Below are 21,089 nucleotides of genomic sequence, written 5' to 3'. Positions count from 1 at the left end.
ACTCTGTATGATCTGTAAGTTGTTCTGCTTCTGAACTCTCCCTCCCTCTTCTCAGATGTTATCTCAGAAAGGAGATGTTAAAATGCTAGTTGAGTTGTGAGTGACTTTTGGAGATTAGGGGACAACATATAATATAGAATAATACCATGTTTAAGAGTGAAGAATCAGCAGAAATTACTGCTTAGTCGTAGGTCCTAGAAAGTAAGGAGAAAAGTGAATGTCATTCAGACATTTCAGTAGAAATTTGGATGTTAATACTTTTTTTGTAATGTATATTGTTACTTAAATGAAGGTATTCGTAAAGAAAACTGGGAATAATTAAGAAAAATGTAGAGGCAAATTCAGGAAATAAATTGGTTTTGTATATTGTAGAGTCTATGGGTGGAGAGAACCACACTGATCTTGGTGCAGAGTTTACCTGGAATATCTCGTTGGTTTGAAGTGGAAAAACGTGAAGTTGTGAGTATAAGACTAATTGCAATACATACTGTGCGTTGGTTTACTTCCTTATCCATATGTTATTTGATGGACTACTTTAAGATTTATTACCCATATTTAATTTCTTTGAGCAAGTTTTCAAGCTGGCTACAACAAAATTATTTACAAAGTATTTTGAGTTGTTTGGTTTCTTTTATCTTGAGAAGTATTAAGAACCACCCTTATGATTCATTTAAACAGCTGAGGAAGAAAGAAGTTGAGAACAATAATGGGCAGCCAAAGGCAACATTTAATGACAGCAAATTACTTTCTTAAAACTCAGCATGATGTATCGTTTAATACTTAGAATATCTATAGCTTAATATATCTTTCAGTATTCTTGAAAAGTAAACATTCTCCAAGTTCCTGTACTATAATGAACGCCATGTGGGTATATCTCTGTGTCTGCCTAGAGCTCTGTTAAAGTTCCCAGATCTCAGCATGGGCAGGGAAGCATGCCTACACAGAACCTGTAGGAATAGGGTCTAATGTAGCAATCTGTTACTGACATATTGTAATTTCTTCTCCTTCCTTCTTGTTATATTTCTTAGAAAATCCTTAAATATGTTTCATATGTATTCGGAGGAGTGCTCCTCATATAAAGATCTCTAAATAATTGGTCAATTGTTGAGCCCAGGAGTATAACATCTGTAACTATTTTCCTTCCTGTCAAAGCCAGTTGTGCATTAGTCCCATTAAATACAGGGATACCATTGTACAACTGGTTTTCTCTAAAATTCTATTGTGTTTTTCTTTTATAATAGCAACAAAATGTCATTTGTTCACTGTCCTCATATTCTCGTGTAGAAAACCAAAAATGGAATTTAGTAAAAATCAAAAAATTGTGTGTGACATGAGAAATTTTGTTAGTTGACTCCTACTGAGTCTTTACTAGGTTAATATGAGCCCTGATATGAAAACCCTCAGTTTACTATCGTGTTACCATTATAGTCACCATTTCCAAAAGTTAACTGTAATAATTTTTCCTGGGTATGTACTAGATCATGACTCAGATTTGTGCTTGTATGTTCTGGTAAATTATGGCAGCTGCAGGCCTGTACTCTTCCCATCGCTTAGCTTTTCGCTTTTCCTGCAGTTCATGCTACCTGTGAGAAAAGCTTCCTCACCCTCTAGAGAGGACAGGCATATCCTGCTCAAGGACTGCCCTTGACTATAACTTGATTATCATCTTAGCTCAAAGCTTACATTCAAACTCCTCATCCATAATGTCTAGTTGTTGACTTCACTTTGGGTGGGGGAACAAGCTCGCCCATACTTAAACTCTGCTCTGTGCCCTTACGCACAGTGAAGCTCTCCGTGACCTCAAGCCCAATTTAGGTGAAGTTACCAAGGACAGTTTAGCCCTGAATTCCAGCAGTTCCACCACAGGCTGAAGTGTGTGAGTGTTTTGCACCAAGGGCTGAGTATCTCTAAAGGTCAGATAATAAATCTACAAGAAAGGGAGGGTTGTTTATTTTGGTCCTTGATTATGTGATAAAATTAATTCTCTCTGTGCTCAGAGTGTACACTCTGAGTATAGCCCAGGTGAGAAGAACTTTTTCTGCCCCAATACTCTAGAACATAGAATAACATTGTTTTAAGAAATCAAAAATTACTTTTAATACATATCATCTTTCAACTGAAGGTTAAGTATGTTTGCAATGTTCCTCACTCCTCTTTCAGGTGGAAATGAGTCCCCTTGAGAATGCTATTGAAGTCTTAGAAAATAAGAACCAGCAGCTGAGAACACTGATTAGTCAGTGTCAAACTCGACAGATGCAAAATATTAACCCTCTCACGATGTGTCTAAATGGGGTCATTGATGCAGCAGTTAATGGTGGAGTTGCTAGATACCAAGAGGTAAGCAATTTATTTTCTGTTTATTAAAAATCTGTTGTAAGACAGTTTCTTACTGATTTCTTTCTCTGTACAGATGCCGTTCCTCTGTATGAATTGAGGACAGAAAGTACTATATCAACAATACTTTTAATTATACCTAGATTGCAATTTTCGGTGAGGTGATGTTAAATATGTATAGCTTTATTGTAACAACTGTTTTGCTGCAGAGAGTCCCATAAACTTACTCCAGTGATAAGTAGATTCACAATTACCTTGCATTCTTTAGTGGTTTGTTTGGGGATTTTTAATGAAATAGTTAATTGTAACTATATTATTGTAACATATTCCCTCCCCCCTGCCCTTCTAGGCCAGGAGTTACTTCTGGCCAACCAGCAAATTTACTTTTGTGTGCTGACATTCTAATTTTAAGATAGATAGATATACACACACATAAAATTCTTAACAAGAAATTTATTATCTTGAAGAATTATATTTTTCTAGATCCTTCTTTCTCTTCTCCAAGCTTTTAAGGAAAGCTACATTCTGGAAAAATCTAGTAAGAAATAATACATATAATTAAGAAATGTCTAATGCTGCATTTGTTCCCAAAAGTTGTTCCATATTGTTATCATCTCTGAATCACCTTAGAAGAATCTTAAATGTTTGGGATGCTGTATTTCCACAAAGTTCTGTGGAATTTTGAAACCACAGTAAAAAGAAAGGAAAGATTTTTTTTTTTTTCAGCCCAGCTTGATCTTCCTCTTTTTCCTAATAGTCTTATGAAATATTTGACTCTGCTGGTCATTCCTTTTCCATTGAAAATGTCAAGTTGAATAACCTTCTGTCCACTTGTCTCGAAGGCTGCAAGATTCGGCATTGACACAACAGTGTTAAATTCGATAAAACTGTATCTAAATTGAACTACAAGAAATTGAGTCTGCTATAGTGTTGGAATCTGTCACCAAAACTGCAACGTTATTAAAATTGTGAGACTAAAGCAAAGCAGTATCATGTTTGATGTTTCCCAGCTGCCTTTAAACAACAACAACAAAACTGTTTAGTATAGTAAAGTGCCACGAAGGGAGTCCCTTGAGAAACGCGGTCATGTCAGAGCTATGTCTGGTTTGAATTAGCAGACCTAGCTCGGTGTCTCTGCATAGCTTTCCATTCTTCACAAGCGTATTAAAGGTTCTAGCTTGCCCCTTTCTTATTGTTGTTCTTAGCTGTAATTCTTGATCTCCTAGACAGTCGTCATGTTTCGATTCCCTTCTGTCCTCTCCTCCTCTCTCTTGCTATACATCTAAAATAGGACTTTTCACCAATTTGTTTTGTAAACACCAAAATTGATAGCAATAGTTGTGAGATTTGTTGGGTTTTTTTTCTATTTCACCCTCATTTTCTTTGCATGTCCCTTTTTCCGTCTTTATATGTTTTGGGTGTTTTGCCACTTCTTATCTTCTACCTTCCTTCTTTTCCTCTCCTCTGTAAATGCTTTTCTCTGCGTATCTGTTTCACTTGCTTTTGCCTTCTGCCCTGTACAAAGCTCAAAACTCAGTCTTGGAGCATGTGGTCTTGAGGTAAGCATGACCATGTCTTTACATATATCCTCCTTTCCTTTGGGCAACTTCCAAGCTTTAAGAAGTGTAAGACCCAGGAAATAACGGCCTTTGGCCAGCTGCCCTCCTTTGATTCTTCCCTCCTTTTTTTTTTTTATTTCCTTCTCCTCCTGATGGGATAAAAAGCCACTATCTCTAATTATTCAGCACTTTGGCCAGTATTGTAGGTGTTAAAGCGATGCTTTCACTGGTTTCAATACAGGAACAGATTCCAGGAAAATCTACAGAAGTAATAGTTACTATGCAACACCTTCCTGTGTGCTAAAAAATGGCTGTAGACTGAACCACTGATTTTTTAAAAATTTTTCTGAACTCTGCTGGAAGAGTGTGTTTTGTGCCCACTAACACTTCTCAAACTGCAATTTGTACTATAACTTACATTTCTTTTAGCTCCTTTACATGTGCTAGAAGAGTAGAGGCACTTTCATGATTATTTATTGGATTCAAGAATGTTACTGGATTTAGTCAAATTCTGATTTTTTTTTTTTTTTCTAAAGTACTGGTGATTTTGTTTGAAGTTAGATTACTACATCTCTGACTTGTATTACAGATCTGTATAAATCTTGGCCAAAAACCACTGGGACACCACCTGCTTGATATTGAAAGAACATTAAGCTTGTATAGCTGAGGGAAAAAAACCATCGGCTGGCAGAAGTTTGGGATTTGGGATTTTAGCAAGTATCAGAGGGTTCCTTTTAACAATTTAAACATGAATTCTTATAAGTCTACTTATCTGCAGTGAAAGGACCATGTGAAATAAATGTTCTTCATTACAGTATCAGCATTTTCTAGACAGGTCTCGGCACTTCCTTGTTAGGGGTTGTCACAGCATGAAATTTTGGAACTGAATCAGAGAAAGGGGTATATTTATCTCCAGTTCCACTACTCCCCATATTTACTAATGATTCTGCATAGCAAAGATTTTAATAGCTAAAGCTGGATGGAGAACCTTGTAAGAAGTATGTGATGGAAACGCTAAGACGGGTGCAAAAGGAAAACACAGCACAGAGCAGCCACTATTATCCTCTCAACTCTATGGATAGAAAACAATGTGTATGTATAGGTATGCGTACAGACATTTTTTGCGACAAATGCATTTTTGAGAAGGTCTAGAAATCTCTCAACTGAGCAGCTGGGCATTTTCTTTATAGAATAGTGTCAAGAATTGTTGTAAATTCAATATAATCCCCTTGCAGGGTAGGATAGGTGCCACGTTAAGAAAGATGCAATCGTGAACAAACAGGGGAGTGCTATGTCCAGGCCATTGCTCGTGGGTAAAATGACTTCGGGGTACTATAGCTGGTACAATTTGAGCATTGGAGATTGGGTGGAAGGTCATGTAAGCTCATGAACACACCTGGATGTTGGTCAGATGCTCCTGAAGTGAAAAGCGTGGCTTTTTGACATCAATGCGAGTTCTTTAAAACATTATTTGTATTAAGAGTGAATAAGAAGATAATGTCATAGCTCCAATACATATAATAGCATACAATTGCACACTGTTGTTAAGATATTGTTATATTTAAGGGATAATGAAGCTCCTAGTATGAAAAGACAGGAAAATCTAACTGTCTGTGATTATTTGAAACTTCTATGTCACAATAAATGGGGAAGAGATACTTAGTTCAGGTGACCTGTGTTTGGTTTCAGCTCTGATTTGCAGGTTTCCAAATTTGATTCAGGATCTGTCCTGGATATTGAACAACTTGTAAATTCCACTCAAGAGTGGCTACATTTTATTTGCCCATAGTCTCCACCAATGCATATGTCAATAATTAATTAGTTAGCATTTATTATCCTCTGTTGCAGTAAAAGGAGCTTTTGTTTCGAAAATATCATCTAGAAACTTGTTTAAAAATAAAGTGATGTGCTTTTACTCACTTTATGTTACTTTGTGATTTTATTCTGCTTAGGCATTCTTTGTCAAAGAATACATCTTGAACCATCCAGAGGATGGAGAGAAGATCACACGCTTGAGAGAGCTGATGCTCGAGCAGGTAAAGTGGGGAAAAGACTGACTAGGTGGCCTGTTTAGCTGTTCTAGCTAAAAGTGTCCCAAAATTTCAGAGATTAATAATTGTGCGGTGATTTTCAGTATCTTCTGAATTAGTAGACAAGTAGACAGCAACTTCCTATACAAGCAGGTTGCTGGGTCATGTTAATATTTTTTCCCTAGTCCTTTTCATCATGATCTTAATCACTTCAAACTATTCTAAAATAAAGGTTGAATGAGAGGCAAGATTTTGTCTTGTGATGCTCGTATGTAAGTATTTGCACAACATTTTACCACTACTACAGAACAAACATCTCATTGAAACGTTTGATGGCTTCAGCAAATATTTGCATGACGTATTTTACAAATACTACAGAACAAACATTTCACTACAAGGTTTAGCATAAGAGAAGAAAAAACTGAAAAATCTTATTGCGGTGGAAGATATCTAATAATAATTGCCAAAGTAGGTAGGCAGTAAAATAAACACCAAGTGATTAAATTAAACAGGTGAGTATTCTATGCATTACATGATTTTTGTATCATTTCCTCACTTATTTATAAGACAACGACCTACCAGTCTCAAATATGAAGCGTCTCCATTTGGAAATGCTGAAATAAATTATTTTGATGAAATGATCTTACTAAGTATTTCAGCTTTTCTAACTGACATTTAACTGTCTTTGTTCTATGCAGCATGTTGAAATTTCAAACTTTATTGCCAACTTGGGATAAAGAGGTCAGAGTATTGGAATTTGGCAAGATGGAAATTCCATTTTTCGTCAGCATTGTGGTATCTTTTGGTCAGATCAGCCGAAGGGACAGATCCTCAGGCTGTATAAATCAGAATAGGTTCAGTGAGCTCACTTTAATTTCATTTAGATAATGTATAGTAATTTACATTGCAGTTTCATTTTTTCAAGCTATAGTTAATCTCGCTAATCCTTACAATTTAAAACTGGAGTTAATAACTTCCTATGACAAAAATGTGAATTCCAAGTGATAGCAGTTAAACCCTGTCTGGCACCCACAGATGATTTAACAGAAAATGCGGAGCATTCAGAAGGGGCGGGATGGCTCTGTGTGTGGATGGACGTGCTGCAGTTCTGACCTCGGGTCAGCGAAGCTGCACAGCTGTGTGCCCGCTCGCCGGCAGCCTGAAAACGTCAGTTAGTAGCTCTCATCCAAAGATATTACAGCATAGTGTAGCTATTTTGTTTTTAAATTTGAGTTTATCTGATTCCTCATGGAAGCAATTCAGTATTTTAAATGCCTGTGACCAAATTTGAGCAAGATTAGAGTTTTAGCAATGTTATTCTGAAGCCTGTCATGCCTTGTATCAAGAATATACATAAAGCCACCACTTACTGAGGTCTCTGGGGAGTTGGAATAGGATAGGGAACCATGGACTTCATTGAAAATATATTACAGGGTCTCTGGTGGATGTGGCCACTGCTGTTGTTTCATGCTTTTTATAACTGTTCTTGTAGAAGACAGCTTTTATTTAGGGTTTAAAACTGCTCCTTTGTAAAGTTGCCGTTTAGCCAGATTTTTCACTACATTATCCATAGTGGTTTCTTATATTAAAGCTGAATTCGCATTGGCCAGATCTTTGGGAAAGTTGGATAGTAAAATAGGAAGAGGCATAAATCCTCTTGTGTATTACTGGTTTTGGTCTTAGGCCTTGTTTGATTACAAGTCTGTCAGGTATTTAGACAGATGCTTTTAATACAACATGCATTTTGTTGGTTTTTTTTTTTATTAGTATCCTAATTGATGATGAAAGCTTAAAGAAAATGGATCAAAAATATATTTTTACCCTCTTTCCTCCTGTCTCTTCTGCAGGCCCAGATTCTAGAATTTGGCTTGGCGGTGCACGAGAAGGTGGTGCCGCAGGACATGAGGCCGTTGCACAAAAAGCTGGTGGATCAGTTCTTTGTGATGAAGTCAAGCTTGGGAATACAGGTACGTGAGCAGGTGCATGGATAAACCAGGAGACCGTTTAGCTGTAGTTGTTTAATTTTCCTAAGCAACAAACAGTGACATCTTTTGGTTGTTTGTCCACATTACAACTTGTAGCATCCTTACAGTACCACAAAGCGAAGAGAAAGTTAATAAAATTTCCATACAGTGCAGAGAAAAATAGTCACATTTTACTAAAGAGAAAATATCATCAGTGAAAAGTTAAAATATTTTTCTTACTAATGATGAAGCTAATCCAAAATGAATATAACTATTCAAATGACTGACTGTATCTTACAAAATGCTTAATGATATTATGTTCATTTTAAATAATCTTCTTTTAACAACTCGCCAGGAATTTTCTGCCTGTGTACAAGCTAGCCCTGTTCATTTCCCAAATGGAAGTCCTCGCGTATGCCGAAATTCCATACCTGTTTCTATGAGCCCTGATGGTGCCAGGGTAATACCACGACGCAGGCAAGTTAAATTACTAGAAATTGATAAATTTTGTTACTCACAGAAGATGACCCATAAAATACTTCTACTGTGTGCATGCTTCCTTGTATGTCCGTCTGAAGTATCTTCAGTCATGAATAGCTAATATATATATTCTCTCTCTCTCTCAACTAATAAATCCAAATTGAACTGTGGAGATTAATAAACATGTGCTGTTTTCACATGAAAAATTATGACTGGCAACTAGAGTTAACCATTTTGTATTTCACTATTCTTATAATAGTCCCTTGAGTTACCCAGCTGTCAATCGGTATTCATCCTCATCACTGTCATCCCAAGCTTCTGCTGAAGTCAGCAATATCACTGGGCAATCAGAAAGTTCTGATGAAGTTTTTAACATGCAGGTACAAATTATTGTCATTCTTCAGACTAAACAGAATCTTTCTTACAAGGCTATTTACTAAATTAATGCTTCTATTATTTCATTCAGAAGTTTCAAAGTTATTGCTGATACTTCTTTTAAAAAACAAATCTTTAAATGGGCTGTTAACCTCCTTAACTTAGAACGAACAATTTTTATGTAACTGTTTCCTCTTCTTTAACTTAGAGAATGAATTTTTGACAAAAGTAATAAGCAGCAATGCACTATAATGCGGTCATCTGATCTTACATAGACTTTTCTGTCCAATTGTCACAGTTGTGATGTAATTATTTTAATATATTAATTCCATTTCTGTTTATTTGATATTTTACTACATCTTTGTGTAGTTACATTAATGCTCTTTATACTGGTTTGCTATTTTGAAATACTGAGAAACTAGTCAAACAAATTACAAGTTCTTTGTTTTAGTGAAAAGTATGTTATAAATTTTTGTTTTCCAAACCAGTAAATGTGATGTGATAACAACAGCATCTCTTCTGTATGCAGCCTAGTCCATCTACCTCAAGCCTGAGTTCTACTCATTCTGCTTCACCTAATGTGACCAGTTCTGCTCCATCCAGTGCCAGAGGTCAGTGCTCGTTCCCCGTGGTAAACCAAATTAAATGATTCTTGATACATTACACAGCTGAATTTCTGCATGATATCACTGGTCAGACATCAAATTTAGCCAGTTGTTTGAGGAATATGAATTATTGAGGATTTCTTTGTCATAAGCGTAGAATTGAAATGTCTGAGTTTCACTGCATGAATTTAATCACTTGACACATTTATATTCTAGCCTCTCCTCTGTTGTCTGACAAACATAAGCATTCCCGAGAAAACTCTTGCCTGTCCCCCAGAGAGAGGCCCTGCAGTGCCATCTACCCTACTCCTTCGGAAACCTCGCAGGTAGGAAGCTTGTTGGCCTCTGCATACAAGTAGCTAAGAAGATGACAAAGGCATTTGTTGAACTTCGAGCAGATTGAGTGTCTGCTCATGCTGTTCATTTTCAAGGGTTTTTTTTTTTGTTTTTATAAGCAAATACTCTAAAACACTTCATGTGAAAGAGATGTGAATAGAATGCACAGTGTTTGATCACATTTCTGCTTGCTTTGTCGAGGTTTAGATCTGGTTTTGATATTTACTCACTGCAGTGAGAGAGAGACGCAAAGACTTACCAGATGACACAGCCTGCTTGTGTGAAACAGCAGCGTTTGTTCAATCTAGGGAAGAAGAAAGAAAGAAAAACTGTTATCACGGCAGTTGTCCATGTTGACCTCGCCTTTATTTCTTCTGAAATAGCTAGTCCTAGCCACTGTGAGATAATAACCCGCTCCATGTGGCAATTCCTATTTTTCAATGTAGTTTCAGAAAAGAAAGATAGACATTTTGTTACTCCAGAGAAAAGAATGAGTTGAGTTCTTACTTTAAAATTAGTGTTACATAGGTCTGTATGAAATTTGTATCTTTTGAGTTACCTGAAATGCAAAATGAGCTTGGTGAACTGGCCAATTTTGAATCCTTATTTCATCTTTTCTTCTTAAGGGACCTACTTTCCTAAAGTGCTTTCCTTTAACACAGTTGCTGTTTTAATCTGTGTCATCACACAATGCACCTCTTGCTGAAGCTGAGAAAGATGAGAACAGAAGTACAGTGTGAAAGGTCCTTCTCTCAACGCTCTCATTTCCACTAGAAATTTTGCCTCTGATAAAAAACAACTTGGTAGTCCAGGATCCTTTATTTTAGAAATGATTTGTTGGTTTCTCATTAGTTGTATTCTTGTCCCTTACTGCTTCAGTTATTGAATTGGCTCTTGATTTAATTTTTTCCTCTTTTCTGTTTAAGTCCTCAAGCTGTTACCTGAGGGCTTAAGAAGTAATACTGAAGCTTAGCCAGACTTAATGGCAGTTCTCGGGAACTACTTACTAATATATCTACTGGGCACTTTCTCAGCATTAGTGGAGCCAAATCAACATACAGGAAAGACCAGGGGATGTTCTTTAAATAAAGCGGTTTTACAGTTTGCCGCAAAGGAAAAATTATCCCGTTTTTGCTCCCAGACTGCAAACTCTTGCTTTGCCAAGTGGAATGCGACTTCTATCCCCCACTCTACCCGAGATTCGATAAGGGAGGCTGAGGAGCTCGTAGGCCCAGTCTCCACTCTCTCTGAGACTCGTCCGGCAGGAAAATCTCCCAATCTGTCTCTACCCTCAGTGTCCCAAGAGAGGGTAAGTAGAAAATTAACTTGCTTGTACAGTGAAGTATATTTCAAAGGTGAGAAGGTCTGACAGTGTCTTTCTGCCCTCATAACCGTAAATGAAGATATATCTTTCTGGGGAAAGGTGCAATTTCTTTCTCTGGTGCTCTATTCCCTGAGCAGAAAAAATGGACTGTGATCAGAAACAAAATTCTGATTCTCTGCCTTCTGATTAAGAAGGGGAAAATAAATCCTCAGGACAATTGTAAGGAGGTATCTTAGAGATACCTGCAACTCTCATTAGAATTTACATGCTCAAACTGTTCCTTGTCCTTTTTATTTTTATTCTAACACCAGTTAACTTCAACAGTCTTGGTTGGAGCTTCACACTAAGTTAATGAGAAAAGGACCTCCCATTTATGAACAGCTTTGTTACAGCTTAATGAATGCAATTTTCATAATAGTTTTTCAACTGGGAAAGATGAGATACACAGGCAAATTCCTGCACTTCAAGTCCTTTCAGGCCATAGCTACCTCATTTAAGAAAGTTTGATGGACTTCAGAGAACAAGACCACAGCAGTACTGCATCCGCTTCCCTCGTTGAAATTAATGCTCAAGGTTATCTGTGTACAGCTGTTTTCAGTCAACATCCATTTGTGCTTGCTTTTTGATCTCTGGCTGAGCGGTTGTACAGTGTCTCTCCAGCTCTTCCCATACTCTGAAGAGGAATGCCTGCTGTCATTGACTGGTCAACAAGCCTCCTTATTTTTGCACTATTATTCTTCCTAATGGAGCTTTTCGGGTTTCACATTTTTGGTTTTTTTTGCACCTCATTAAACATCCTGTGATTGCTCTTGTTCTTCCATATGGTTTTATATTTCATTATTGTAGTATGTCCTCGTTTCTCTGTATTTCATTCGGCTTTTGTCTCTTTATCTCCTCCAATTTCAGTTGCTTTTTCAGCCTTTGCTCTTTACCTTCACAATAGAAAACAGACTTCAACACTTGCCCAGCAGATCCTAGTGCACTGCAGACTCACTACGAAGTGAACGTTCAATCCAGACCAGGCAGGAACATATGATCACATTTTCTGTCACATTAGAGTACACATGTAGTTACACCACCTCAATTTAATGGTAACTCCAGGAAAACAGGTATTACCTGATCCAGTATGACTCTAGTACAACACAGATAGGCAAACCTAATGTAGCTCAAAGTCTACCAAAGCATTCTCTCTACAAGATGTTTTAAGTCAAGTATTTGTTCCTCACTTTGTAACATGGAGCTGCAACGTATTAGATCAATGATGATTACTTTGCAGCTGGGTTTGCCATCTTGTGGAACCACAGCGTAGCACCTCGCTGACTCGGCATGGTCCTCTGTGAACACTGGAAGGAGATACAAGAATGGGGTCTGATTTGATTTGGATTTCACTGATTGTCTGATCTTGCTTTAAAAAAAAAAAAAAAAGGGAAGAAGAAAAAGTAAAGTTTATCTGTTCTCATTGCCTTTGGAAAGTACATCTTGTAAGATTAACTGTATGCTGTTTACATCTGTTACCAAGATAAACTAGTGACCTGTGGATTATTTGAATGCTGCCAAAAGAAATAAGTAATGGAATTTTAAAATTGTTTCATAAATTTACTGGGATTTTTTAAAAAAAATGGATAGTCAGAAAAGGAAAGACAAACACACTTTATGGGTCAGCTCTTATCCACAAGAGAAGTAGGAACACTGCTTCCAAAAAAGTCAGGGTTGGAAATAATACACAATGCTTTTCTAAGATAACAGCCATAACTTGAACATTATCGAACATTACACCTTGTTCAGATACTGATTCTGCAATTAAATTATTGCAGATCTATCCCTGCACTTGTTTAGTAATCTATCAAGATACCACTTGAGCAATGAGCCTTATGTTGTTTTTTAGGGAGCTGGAAACTGTCAGAACTCAGTACATAATAACCCTCCCTCTGATTCCAGTGTGTACAGTTTTCAGAAAACTAGTCTACTCCCTCTTCGTATACACATTTTTATTAAACTATTTATGTTCTTAGGTGATGTTTATCACTCTACCTCCAAAGTAGACCTGTGTGGTGGGGATAAAAACAAAAAGATATTTGTTTTCTTAAAGCCTACTGAAATACAACAGCAGCTATGCATAAACCATGCTGTTCTCAATTTACAGAGAATGCTGTTTAATCATATTGGAGACGGTGCTTTGCCACGAAGTGATTCCAATCTGCCCGGCCCCGACAAAGGTGAGTGGAAATGCTGCACCATACCAATCTTGGAAGCAATGAAAATATAATTAATCTGTCATATTCCTGTAGAATGCTAATTCTTTCGAGCGTCTATTGTCATCGCCAAGTTTCAAAACATTCTACCTAACTAACTAAATTATGCTAACACTCTAAGTTTCAAAACACTTTGCCAAAAAGAAGGGAATGTAGTGTTTGTTTGAACTGAGTGTTGCACTCAGAAGGGCCCAGAAGTTTGCAGGAAGGGGTGATGGAGCAGCAGGCTGCTTGTCCTTACTGCTTCTCAAGGGAGACATATGGGGTGATGAACCCTGGAGATGAACTTCTGGAGACTGGGGCAGAGAGAAGCCAAAGAGATGGATAGAGTCCTGAAGTTTGATACCTGCAAGTCTTCTTTACCAAATATAAGTCACTGTGCTTTTGGTTACATTTTGATGGAAAAGATCAATTTGTGGTTTGGTGGGACCTTTTGGGGTTTGGGTTTTGGTTTTTTTTTTTTTTAATTAGAGTAAATGAGAAACCTGTGAATTTCCATAGACAAAATATTGCTTTTTATAATTTCGCGCGTGGGTAAATTCAATATCGTTGGCACAGTTATTGTGCCAAGATTTCATTATGTGCACATCCATAATATGCTCCATCATTTCATTATGTGCTGCCCTTTGTGGTAGCCTGAGTAAAGGATACAGTAAAACAGGTGTATTGAAAATAAATATTTTAAGAATATACTGTAAGAAAAACTGACCAGGAATCAGTTTTTCATCAATAAGAGCTGATTTTTATAAGTACTTTTGTGTCCAAGTTTTTATGAAAGCTCAAGTGAGGAATTTTTCACAGGGCTGAAAAATGTGTGAGATAATTTAACATGGAAATGTCAAAACTTTTCCACTGGCCTATGCGGCCAAGTACATCACAGAATCGTTAAAATAAAACATTGTCTCCTGGAGACTTTAGCAGACCAAAGAACTGACTGCTTGGATGACTTAAAAGAAAAAATGGCTTGTCAAGAGATTCAGGTATTTGAAGTACCTAGGTCTGATGCCAAGTCATTTTTAGGATGAGGGCAAAACCATACTGGTAGGTGACAGCCTACAATAAAAAGCAAACAATGTATTGCATATTTTGGCAATAAAAAAGCAAAATGATCCTCTAGAAAATAGATTATTCTGTGCAGTATTTTCAGGGTCAACTAATGTGCAATTATACTGTAACAATATTGTTACAGATATGAAACAAATATTATTTGTACTGTACTTTTTGTATTAAGTCTGGTATATACTGGTATAGTGGGATTCCAGTCCTTCTGAGAGCCCTTGGTGTTGCTATAATAGCAATAATTGATACCATCAGTTAGCAACAATACTTTGCTTTTCACTTCATCTTTGTAAATGAGCACAGAGTCCTTGCATGTGGTTCTCTACTCACAACTATGAAATAAGCAGACAAGAAGGAAACTGTTATGGCAAGGCAAAAGGTTGGAGGGTTTGAACGGGGGCGGGGGGAGCGGTTTGTGGTGGGTTTTTGGTGGTTTTTTTGGGGGGGGGGTAAAGGGGGGAGGTTTGAAGCAGTTTTTTTCCACTTTTTTACAGAACGTGTAAGAAAAATTGTGGGGTTTAAGTTAGCTTTTGTCCTGTCCATATTAAATGCCCTGTCTTTCTGTCTGTCTGACTTCTTTCCAATATTGGCAGCTCCTTCATAACATGAGATAATTCAGTTCTATTAAGGAAGCTGTTCCAGGCCTTACAGGATCATTCAATTATGAAGTCATAGAATTCGGTAAAAGTCACACAGACAAATACAACAGCCAATTTTATACATGTCAGGGTGATAGTTTATATGATCAAGCAGAGATCCTCGACCATGGCTAGAAACAGCATATATAAATTTTCTTAGTCCACAATAATTTTTTCATTTGATTTCCCCCCCACCCCCCAGATATCTTCATTTCTTTCAATTTTTACTCCCTCCATTTTGTGCCCTTCTTTCCACCTTCTTTCAATTCTGATTTTGTAGCCTATACAGGCAACAAAAGACTGCTAGCACTGAAAGCTTTCTGAGGGAGGTTGATTGGAATTTGGCGAGTTCCTTTCTATAGTCCCTTCTGTATATAAAATGAGTTAATGGAAAAGGTTTATGAACAGCCTGTTCCCCTCTGCCTAGGAACCTTTAAATAGGAGTCTGGTGCAAAGATAAACTGATTATATTAACAGGCTTCAAGCTTATCTCCCTTTGAGGCTGGATTTGCAGTGCACCAGAGTGCTATCTCAGCTGCTACTGTTGTTGATGGTCCCAACTGCTATACAATCGCGAAGTGACCTGAGGGCCAGATGCATACATCAGGCAACCAGAAGATTGACAGCCATTATTTAAGAGCTTTTCAAATGCTGATGTAATCATGAGGGCTTTTCAGGCATGCTTGTGAAGTTGTTTAACGTTTTTACTCTGTGTATTTTTACCCTCATGGGTAAAGGCAAGTCAGAGAGCTAGAAGTGTTGACGCCTATATCGGCTTTTCCATTCTCTTCCAGCTGTAAACACCACTCCCAGCAGCTGGAGCCTGGACAGTGGGAAAGAAGCCAGAAGCACATCAGAAAGTGGAAAGCTTATATCTCCTCCTGTACCACCAAGACCTGCACAGACTGGTGAGTTAATGGGCATTTCGGGCTAAGCTCCAGTAAAAAAATTATTTACTTGAGGGGTTAGATTCTTTCCACTCTGATTAATGTTTAACTTCTTGGGCAGGTTAATTTATTATTTGATTACTTACATGGAAGTCTGTAGAACTGCCTCCATAGGTATTTTCATCTCGTTAATGTTCTCTCTAGCGTTCTGTTTCCAATACTCTGCCCCTTCATTTAATGACTGAGTAGTTTCAGACAGTTCAGGCTGGTACTAGGGAGGATGATCAAATTTAATCTTTTGATCTTATGATAATGGGAGGTTAGCAATCAGAAATGATCATTAACCACGAAGAATCTTACTGGCCAGAACAGGCACAGCAATCATGGAGGTACGAGAGTTCTGTTACTATAACCCATTTGCCTTTCAAAATATTAATTTCCATTTAAAGGAAAGGCTGCTTAAGTGATACTATAAATATAATTGTTCTCAAGGGAGTGAAGATGCTTTTTGTGTTTTAGACTTATGCCTCAAAGTATGTCCAGGCATGTTTGCAGTATATCTACAGGTAAATGTTTGATATAAGTACATTTTATATTGTCTTTTTTCTTATTTGACATACAAATACATAATATATTTCTTAAGAAGAAAAAGAGGAGGGGGAAAGTTATTATATTGACTTTTTTTTGAATCGTGTTATCATTTGGTAGGATATAAACCAAATTACAGTGATACAAAATTTGTCAGAGAAGATGGATGCAGAAATTTCTTACATTTCATTGGTTGTACTGCAAGATAATCCTGAGAACAAAGTAAAATAAACAAAATCTCTCAAACTATTTGCAGCCATTGGGCAAGTACCTAGAGGGAACCAGAGATAACGCTTCTGTATAGAATGATCTCCTATCCACTTAAAAAGATTTTTTAGTGAAAATTGTGATGCCAAGAGTGCACTGAAATCTTTCTGACTTTACAGCATCACCAGCAAGACACATAGCCTCCGTTTCCCCTTCTCCTGCTGGCAGATCACCAATGAAGGTACTGTCTTATTGCAGTGAATCGCCTTTGTGGGACAGGTTGTATGTGTGGTAGGGTAGATAGTATACATTTAATATACATTATTTGGGATTATATTATGTTTTCCTTTTATTATCATATGCCTATACAAAAACCATTCCCAAGAGTAAGGAGCCATAACAGTTACAGCAGCTCTGAAGATTTTCAAAATTGCAGGCAAGAAACATAATCTTCAGACTCTTCAGCCTCTCAATATTAGGCTTCTCACCTACATGGATAATCAAGCTCTCCTGAGTCAGTGGACAGAAGGGAGTGTAAGAAATAAATGGAAGACATGCCCAATGATCCACCTAGTGCAGAATTCTTTCTCCAACAATGGCGAAAGGGGAGATGCCAGCTAGGGAGAACCTGTTGTGCAACCCATTCCTCTTACTCCTCCAGCATCCAGAGCTGTGGGATTAGAGGGTGTGTTAGAGAGTAATCCCTGCTTCAGTCATTTAAATATCCATTTCCTCTGCAGAACGACCCAGAGAGGTTGTGTAAGAAGTTGGAAGTAGTTTGAAGCCTGCCAGTAGGAAACATTAAGCACAGGCTGTGAATAAGCATTGGTTCTTCTCTGGTAGTTAAACACCCATAGCAATTGGGGATCGAGGCTAAACTGAGCAGGTTTCATTTCTATTTCAAGATATTTGAATGTGTTGGTACCCACTTGTTGCACAACAGCTTATTGGTTGGAAAACTTGACCAGGAAATCTGTGTCTTCCACAGCACTGGAGGACATGAACATCCAGCCTGCATATTCCAGGCAAACCCCGGTATTGACAGACTGCACAACATTAGTCTCGGGGATAGCCTCTGCCACCCCATTGAAGCAGAGAGAATTCTGCAGTTAGAAATACGAGGATCAACAACCTGGAAGGAGAGCAGATAGAAGGGAGCATGACTGGTGCTTCAGGCACTCAGGTGCAAGGGCAGAGGGAGGCAGCCCTGCCAAAGTGGTCCCTCAGCTACCCAATGCCTAACTAATGCTGCAGAGGTACACATCTCTTGAGGATGTCTCTTTTCCCCTTGAGGTTCCTAATCACAAGTCCACAGTCATTCTCCCATTTGTCATCCCATGAGCCTGTAACATTTCCACTTGTGGCTGCACAGTGGTCCAGGTTCAACACAGAGCAATTGTGCTGGCCATCAGAGTGTCCTGTAGTCCTATTACCATAGCATACCTTCTGCTGAAGTGAGCACCGATCCCAGGTTTTGCACTAGCTGCTTACTAGGAAGCTCTTCAGAGTATTAGGATCTTGTACAAAAGGTGAGTGACTTTTCCTTTTTTCCTGAATGGACTCGGTACTGATGATTCTTAGGGGTGTTTCAAGTTCATCCTAATATTTTCTTCCAAAGGCCTGGATGGAATTTAAGCATTTTACAGCCAAAGTCTGGATTGCTGCCTGGGAGAGGAATGTTGGCCCAGATTACTTCTGAGAATTGCTAGATCTCACTTAGAGCATCCGTGAATTTCCAGACTGTTTTGGTGTCTAGACTGTTACTCACTACTGGTACAAGCAGTCTGCACTGCTGTCAAGAACCAAGTGCTTACCCCTGCACAGCTCCTAAATTGAAGCAGGCAGGGTTTACACATATTTGCTCTTGTTCTGGATGACAAACGCAAAGGTCCTAAATCTTATCTATGGTCACTTAATCCAAGCGTCAGGTGTTCTTGGAACTTGAACCAATTACATCATTTATTGGAAAATCTTGACCCTGGACGCTTGTGGGGGTAGGAGTGTGGCTGCAGCCTCCTCACACACAGAGGAATGGAACCTTAAACAAGTAGTTAAACAGGCTCCTCACAGTGCCTGAAATGTCTTCAACACTTGCTCTGCTTCTCCCTAGCCACATACAGGGCTCAAATTTTAGCCTTTGTTCCAACTGTACACGCTGCCAGAGAAGACCATCGTAGTACAAAACCCACTGATGTAAATGAAGATTTTTTTCTATTGCTTTCAGTGCACTGTGGACCCAGTCCTAGATGGATAACTACGATTATCTCAACAGCATAAAGTCAGTGCAGCCAGCCCCTCTCCTTTCCCTCCCCTCCCCACCCTTTGTTGCATGGCTCACACTCTCACCTCAAGCTCAGCAGCTGAGTGCCAACCAATCTAACAAGAATTGGGGTGAGAAATTTGTCTTTGATGTGATTTCTCCATCCCTTTTTTAGCCTGTGCTTGAGGCCATTAAGTCTAGATTGTCTCAGATGGCTCCAGTCAAAATTAGATATGGTGCAAAAACTTTTCAACTTGCAAAGTATGGTCTAACCTTTTACAGTTTTCAGTTGAAGTTGCTTCACTAGAATAGGACTGCTCAATGTTTTTAGGTAGGGTTTTACTGTCCCTGCCTTTTATTCTTCATCAGCACTGTTGTTGCCGCTTGGGCCCTCAGCTCCCTGTCCCTCACCTTCCCCCGCAGACCTGTGAGGCTGCTGGTGCAGCCATTTGCAACCTTTGCCCTCCATTGGACCCTTGTCCTTGCGGCCCGCAGTGGTGTTTTGTGTTTCGTGCAAGCGGCACAGTGTGTCCAGGGAACGCCAGAGAGATGGGGGAGAGGAAGGGTGGAACAATGGCGGTTCAAAATGCCGTCTGCAGCAGCAGCAGCAGCGATGCCTCACCTCCTGCCTTCCTGCTGCTGCCCCTGAATAGCAAGACGAGCTGCGGGCTGAACGGGGCTGGCGCCCAGCAGCGGCTATTAGCTTGGCATCTGCTCTGCGCTTCACCTCCGACATTGGTATTATGACACACTGGGAAATGATGCCACGATGTAAATGCACTTTTGATTGCATGACGGTGCACTAAAACTGTGAGGAAAAGCTTTGGAAAATGAATATGGAGCATGAGGGACTGAAGTAGCAGCAGTGACTGGGATGCAAGTCCTGTGCTTTGGCGTTAGGGGGCAGGACACCACTAGGTATGCCCTGCGCGGGGCTCTGCGTTTCACTTAAAGCTAGGAAAATTAAGGGTTCGTTTTAAAGGCTTCCAGATTTTTCTAAGGTATTATGATAGTAAGATAACATTTAAATAGTTTCACTTCCACTTGTATGAGCACTGGCATGAGCGCTATTTAAGGAGTACCTAGGCACTCTTTAAATGAGCTTTTTATTGGTTTCTTACGGGACCTTAATTAAACAGGGACTCAACCATTTACGTTTATCAAGCCTCAGAATCTATGTGCTGTATCTCTGTGTTTTCAGTCTGAGCACAGAAACGCTCCCTCGTTTACTCCAGGTAAATTCTTCTTCTGCCCTTTCTTTCGAGCAGGGGTCTGTGCAATCATTCACACCGTCTCCAGTGGAGTATCATTCCTCGGGGCTCATATCCAACTCCCCGGTGCTGTCGGGGAGTTACAGCAGCGGCATCTCTTCGCTCAGCCGATGTAGCACATCAGAGACATCGGGCTTTGAAAGCCAAGGCAGTGAACCAACAGTGACTGTCCCAAGCTACAGCATTTCTGAGGAGCCTGTGAGAAAAGAAACTAAAACCCCGCCACCTTACAGCGTGTACGAGCGGACTTTGAAACGCCTCGTTCCTCTACCTCACAGCCTCTCCATCCCACCCGCCGCGGACCCGCCGGCACTGCCGCCCAAGCCACAGCTGGTCCGGCCAAACAATCTGGAAAACAGCAGCAGGAGGACTGAGCAGGTTCCCCGGCCCAGGCCTCTGCCCCGCAAAGTCTCTCAGCTATAAGAAGCCACTTTTATATTTAATTGCAACCAATTCTTTACCGTTTAAGAATAATATTTTTTAAAAATGGTGAAATGCGTTTAGTTAGGCACTTTAATATTTTGCCCGCCTTTTCTTTTGAGTAATTTTGAAATGCTTATTAATATTATGTTGCACATTTGAAATGAAATTACTAATTTAGGTTGCCAGATATTATAGGAAGCATGAATGAGAGGATTTTGTTTAATTTCATGGTGGTGAATACTGATAAATGCTTTTATTTGTACTTTATTTTTATTTAAAAAATTAAATCTAAAACCCTACAACTCTCATCTGAGTTAGCCGAATGCTTCTTACAAAATACAGAATATACTGACTGGATCTTTACGACTAGAGATAAATGCACGCTTTTTAACAAAGTAGTCTGTAGACTAGGATGTTTGTGCAAGTAGGCTGAAAGTTGTTTCTCTTATCCTGTGAACAGGTTGGTCATTTCAAACGTCTGTGGAAAAACGGAGATA

General features: G+C 38.9%; 1 protein-coding gene across 1 annotated transcript; it reads left to right on the top strand.

The window, feature by feature from the left end:
* Positions 1–372: 372 nt before the first annotated feature.
* LOC104074565 (dedicator of cytokinesis protein 4-like) lies at positions 373–20,727 on the top strand (the record flags this gene model as incomplete). Its single annotated transcript, XM_009574723.1, has 13 exons — positions 373–459; positions 2,161–2,337; positions 5,846–5,929; positions 7,771–7,890; positions 8,243–8,364; positions 8,627–8,747; positions 9,272–9,353; positions 9,564–9,673; positions 10,825–10,992; positions 13,151–13,223; positions 15,751–15,864; positions 16,818–16,879; positions 20,167–20,727. Coding segments are annotated over 13 exons (1,746 nt in total), but the record flags the coding sequence as incomplete, so codon positions are not given.
* Between the last annotated feature and the right edge of the window lie 362 nt (positions 20,728–21,089).

Source organism: Fulmarus glacialis, unplaced genomic scaffold (genome assembly GCF_000690835.1).
Source record: "Fulmarus glacialis isolate BGI_N327 unplaced genomic scaffold, ASM69083v1 scaffold14563, whole genome shotgun sequence".
NCBI classification, from domain to species: Eukaryota; Metazoa; Chordata; class Aves; order Procellariiformes; family Procellariidae; genus Fulmarus; species Fulmarus glacialis.
Note: the sequence above shows the minus strand (reverse complement) of the source record. Positions and strands in the feature narration are given on the sequence as shown.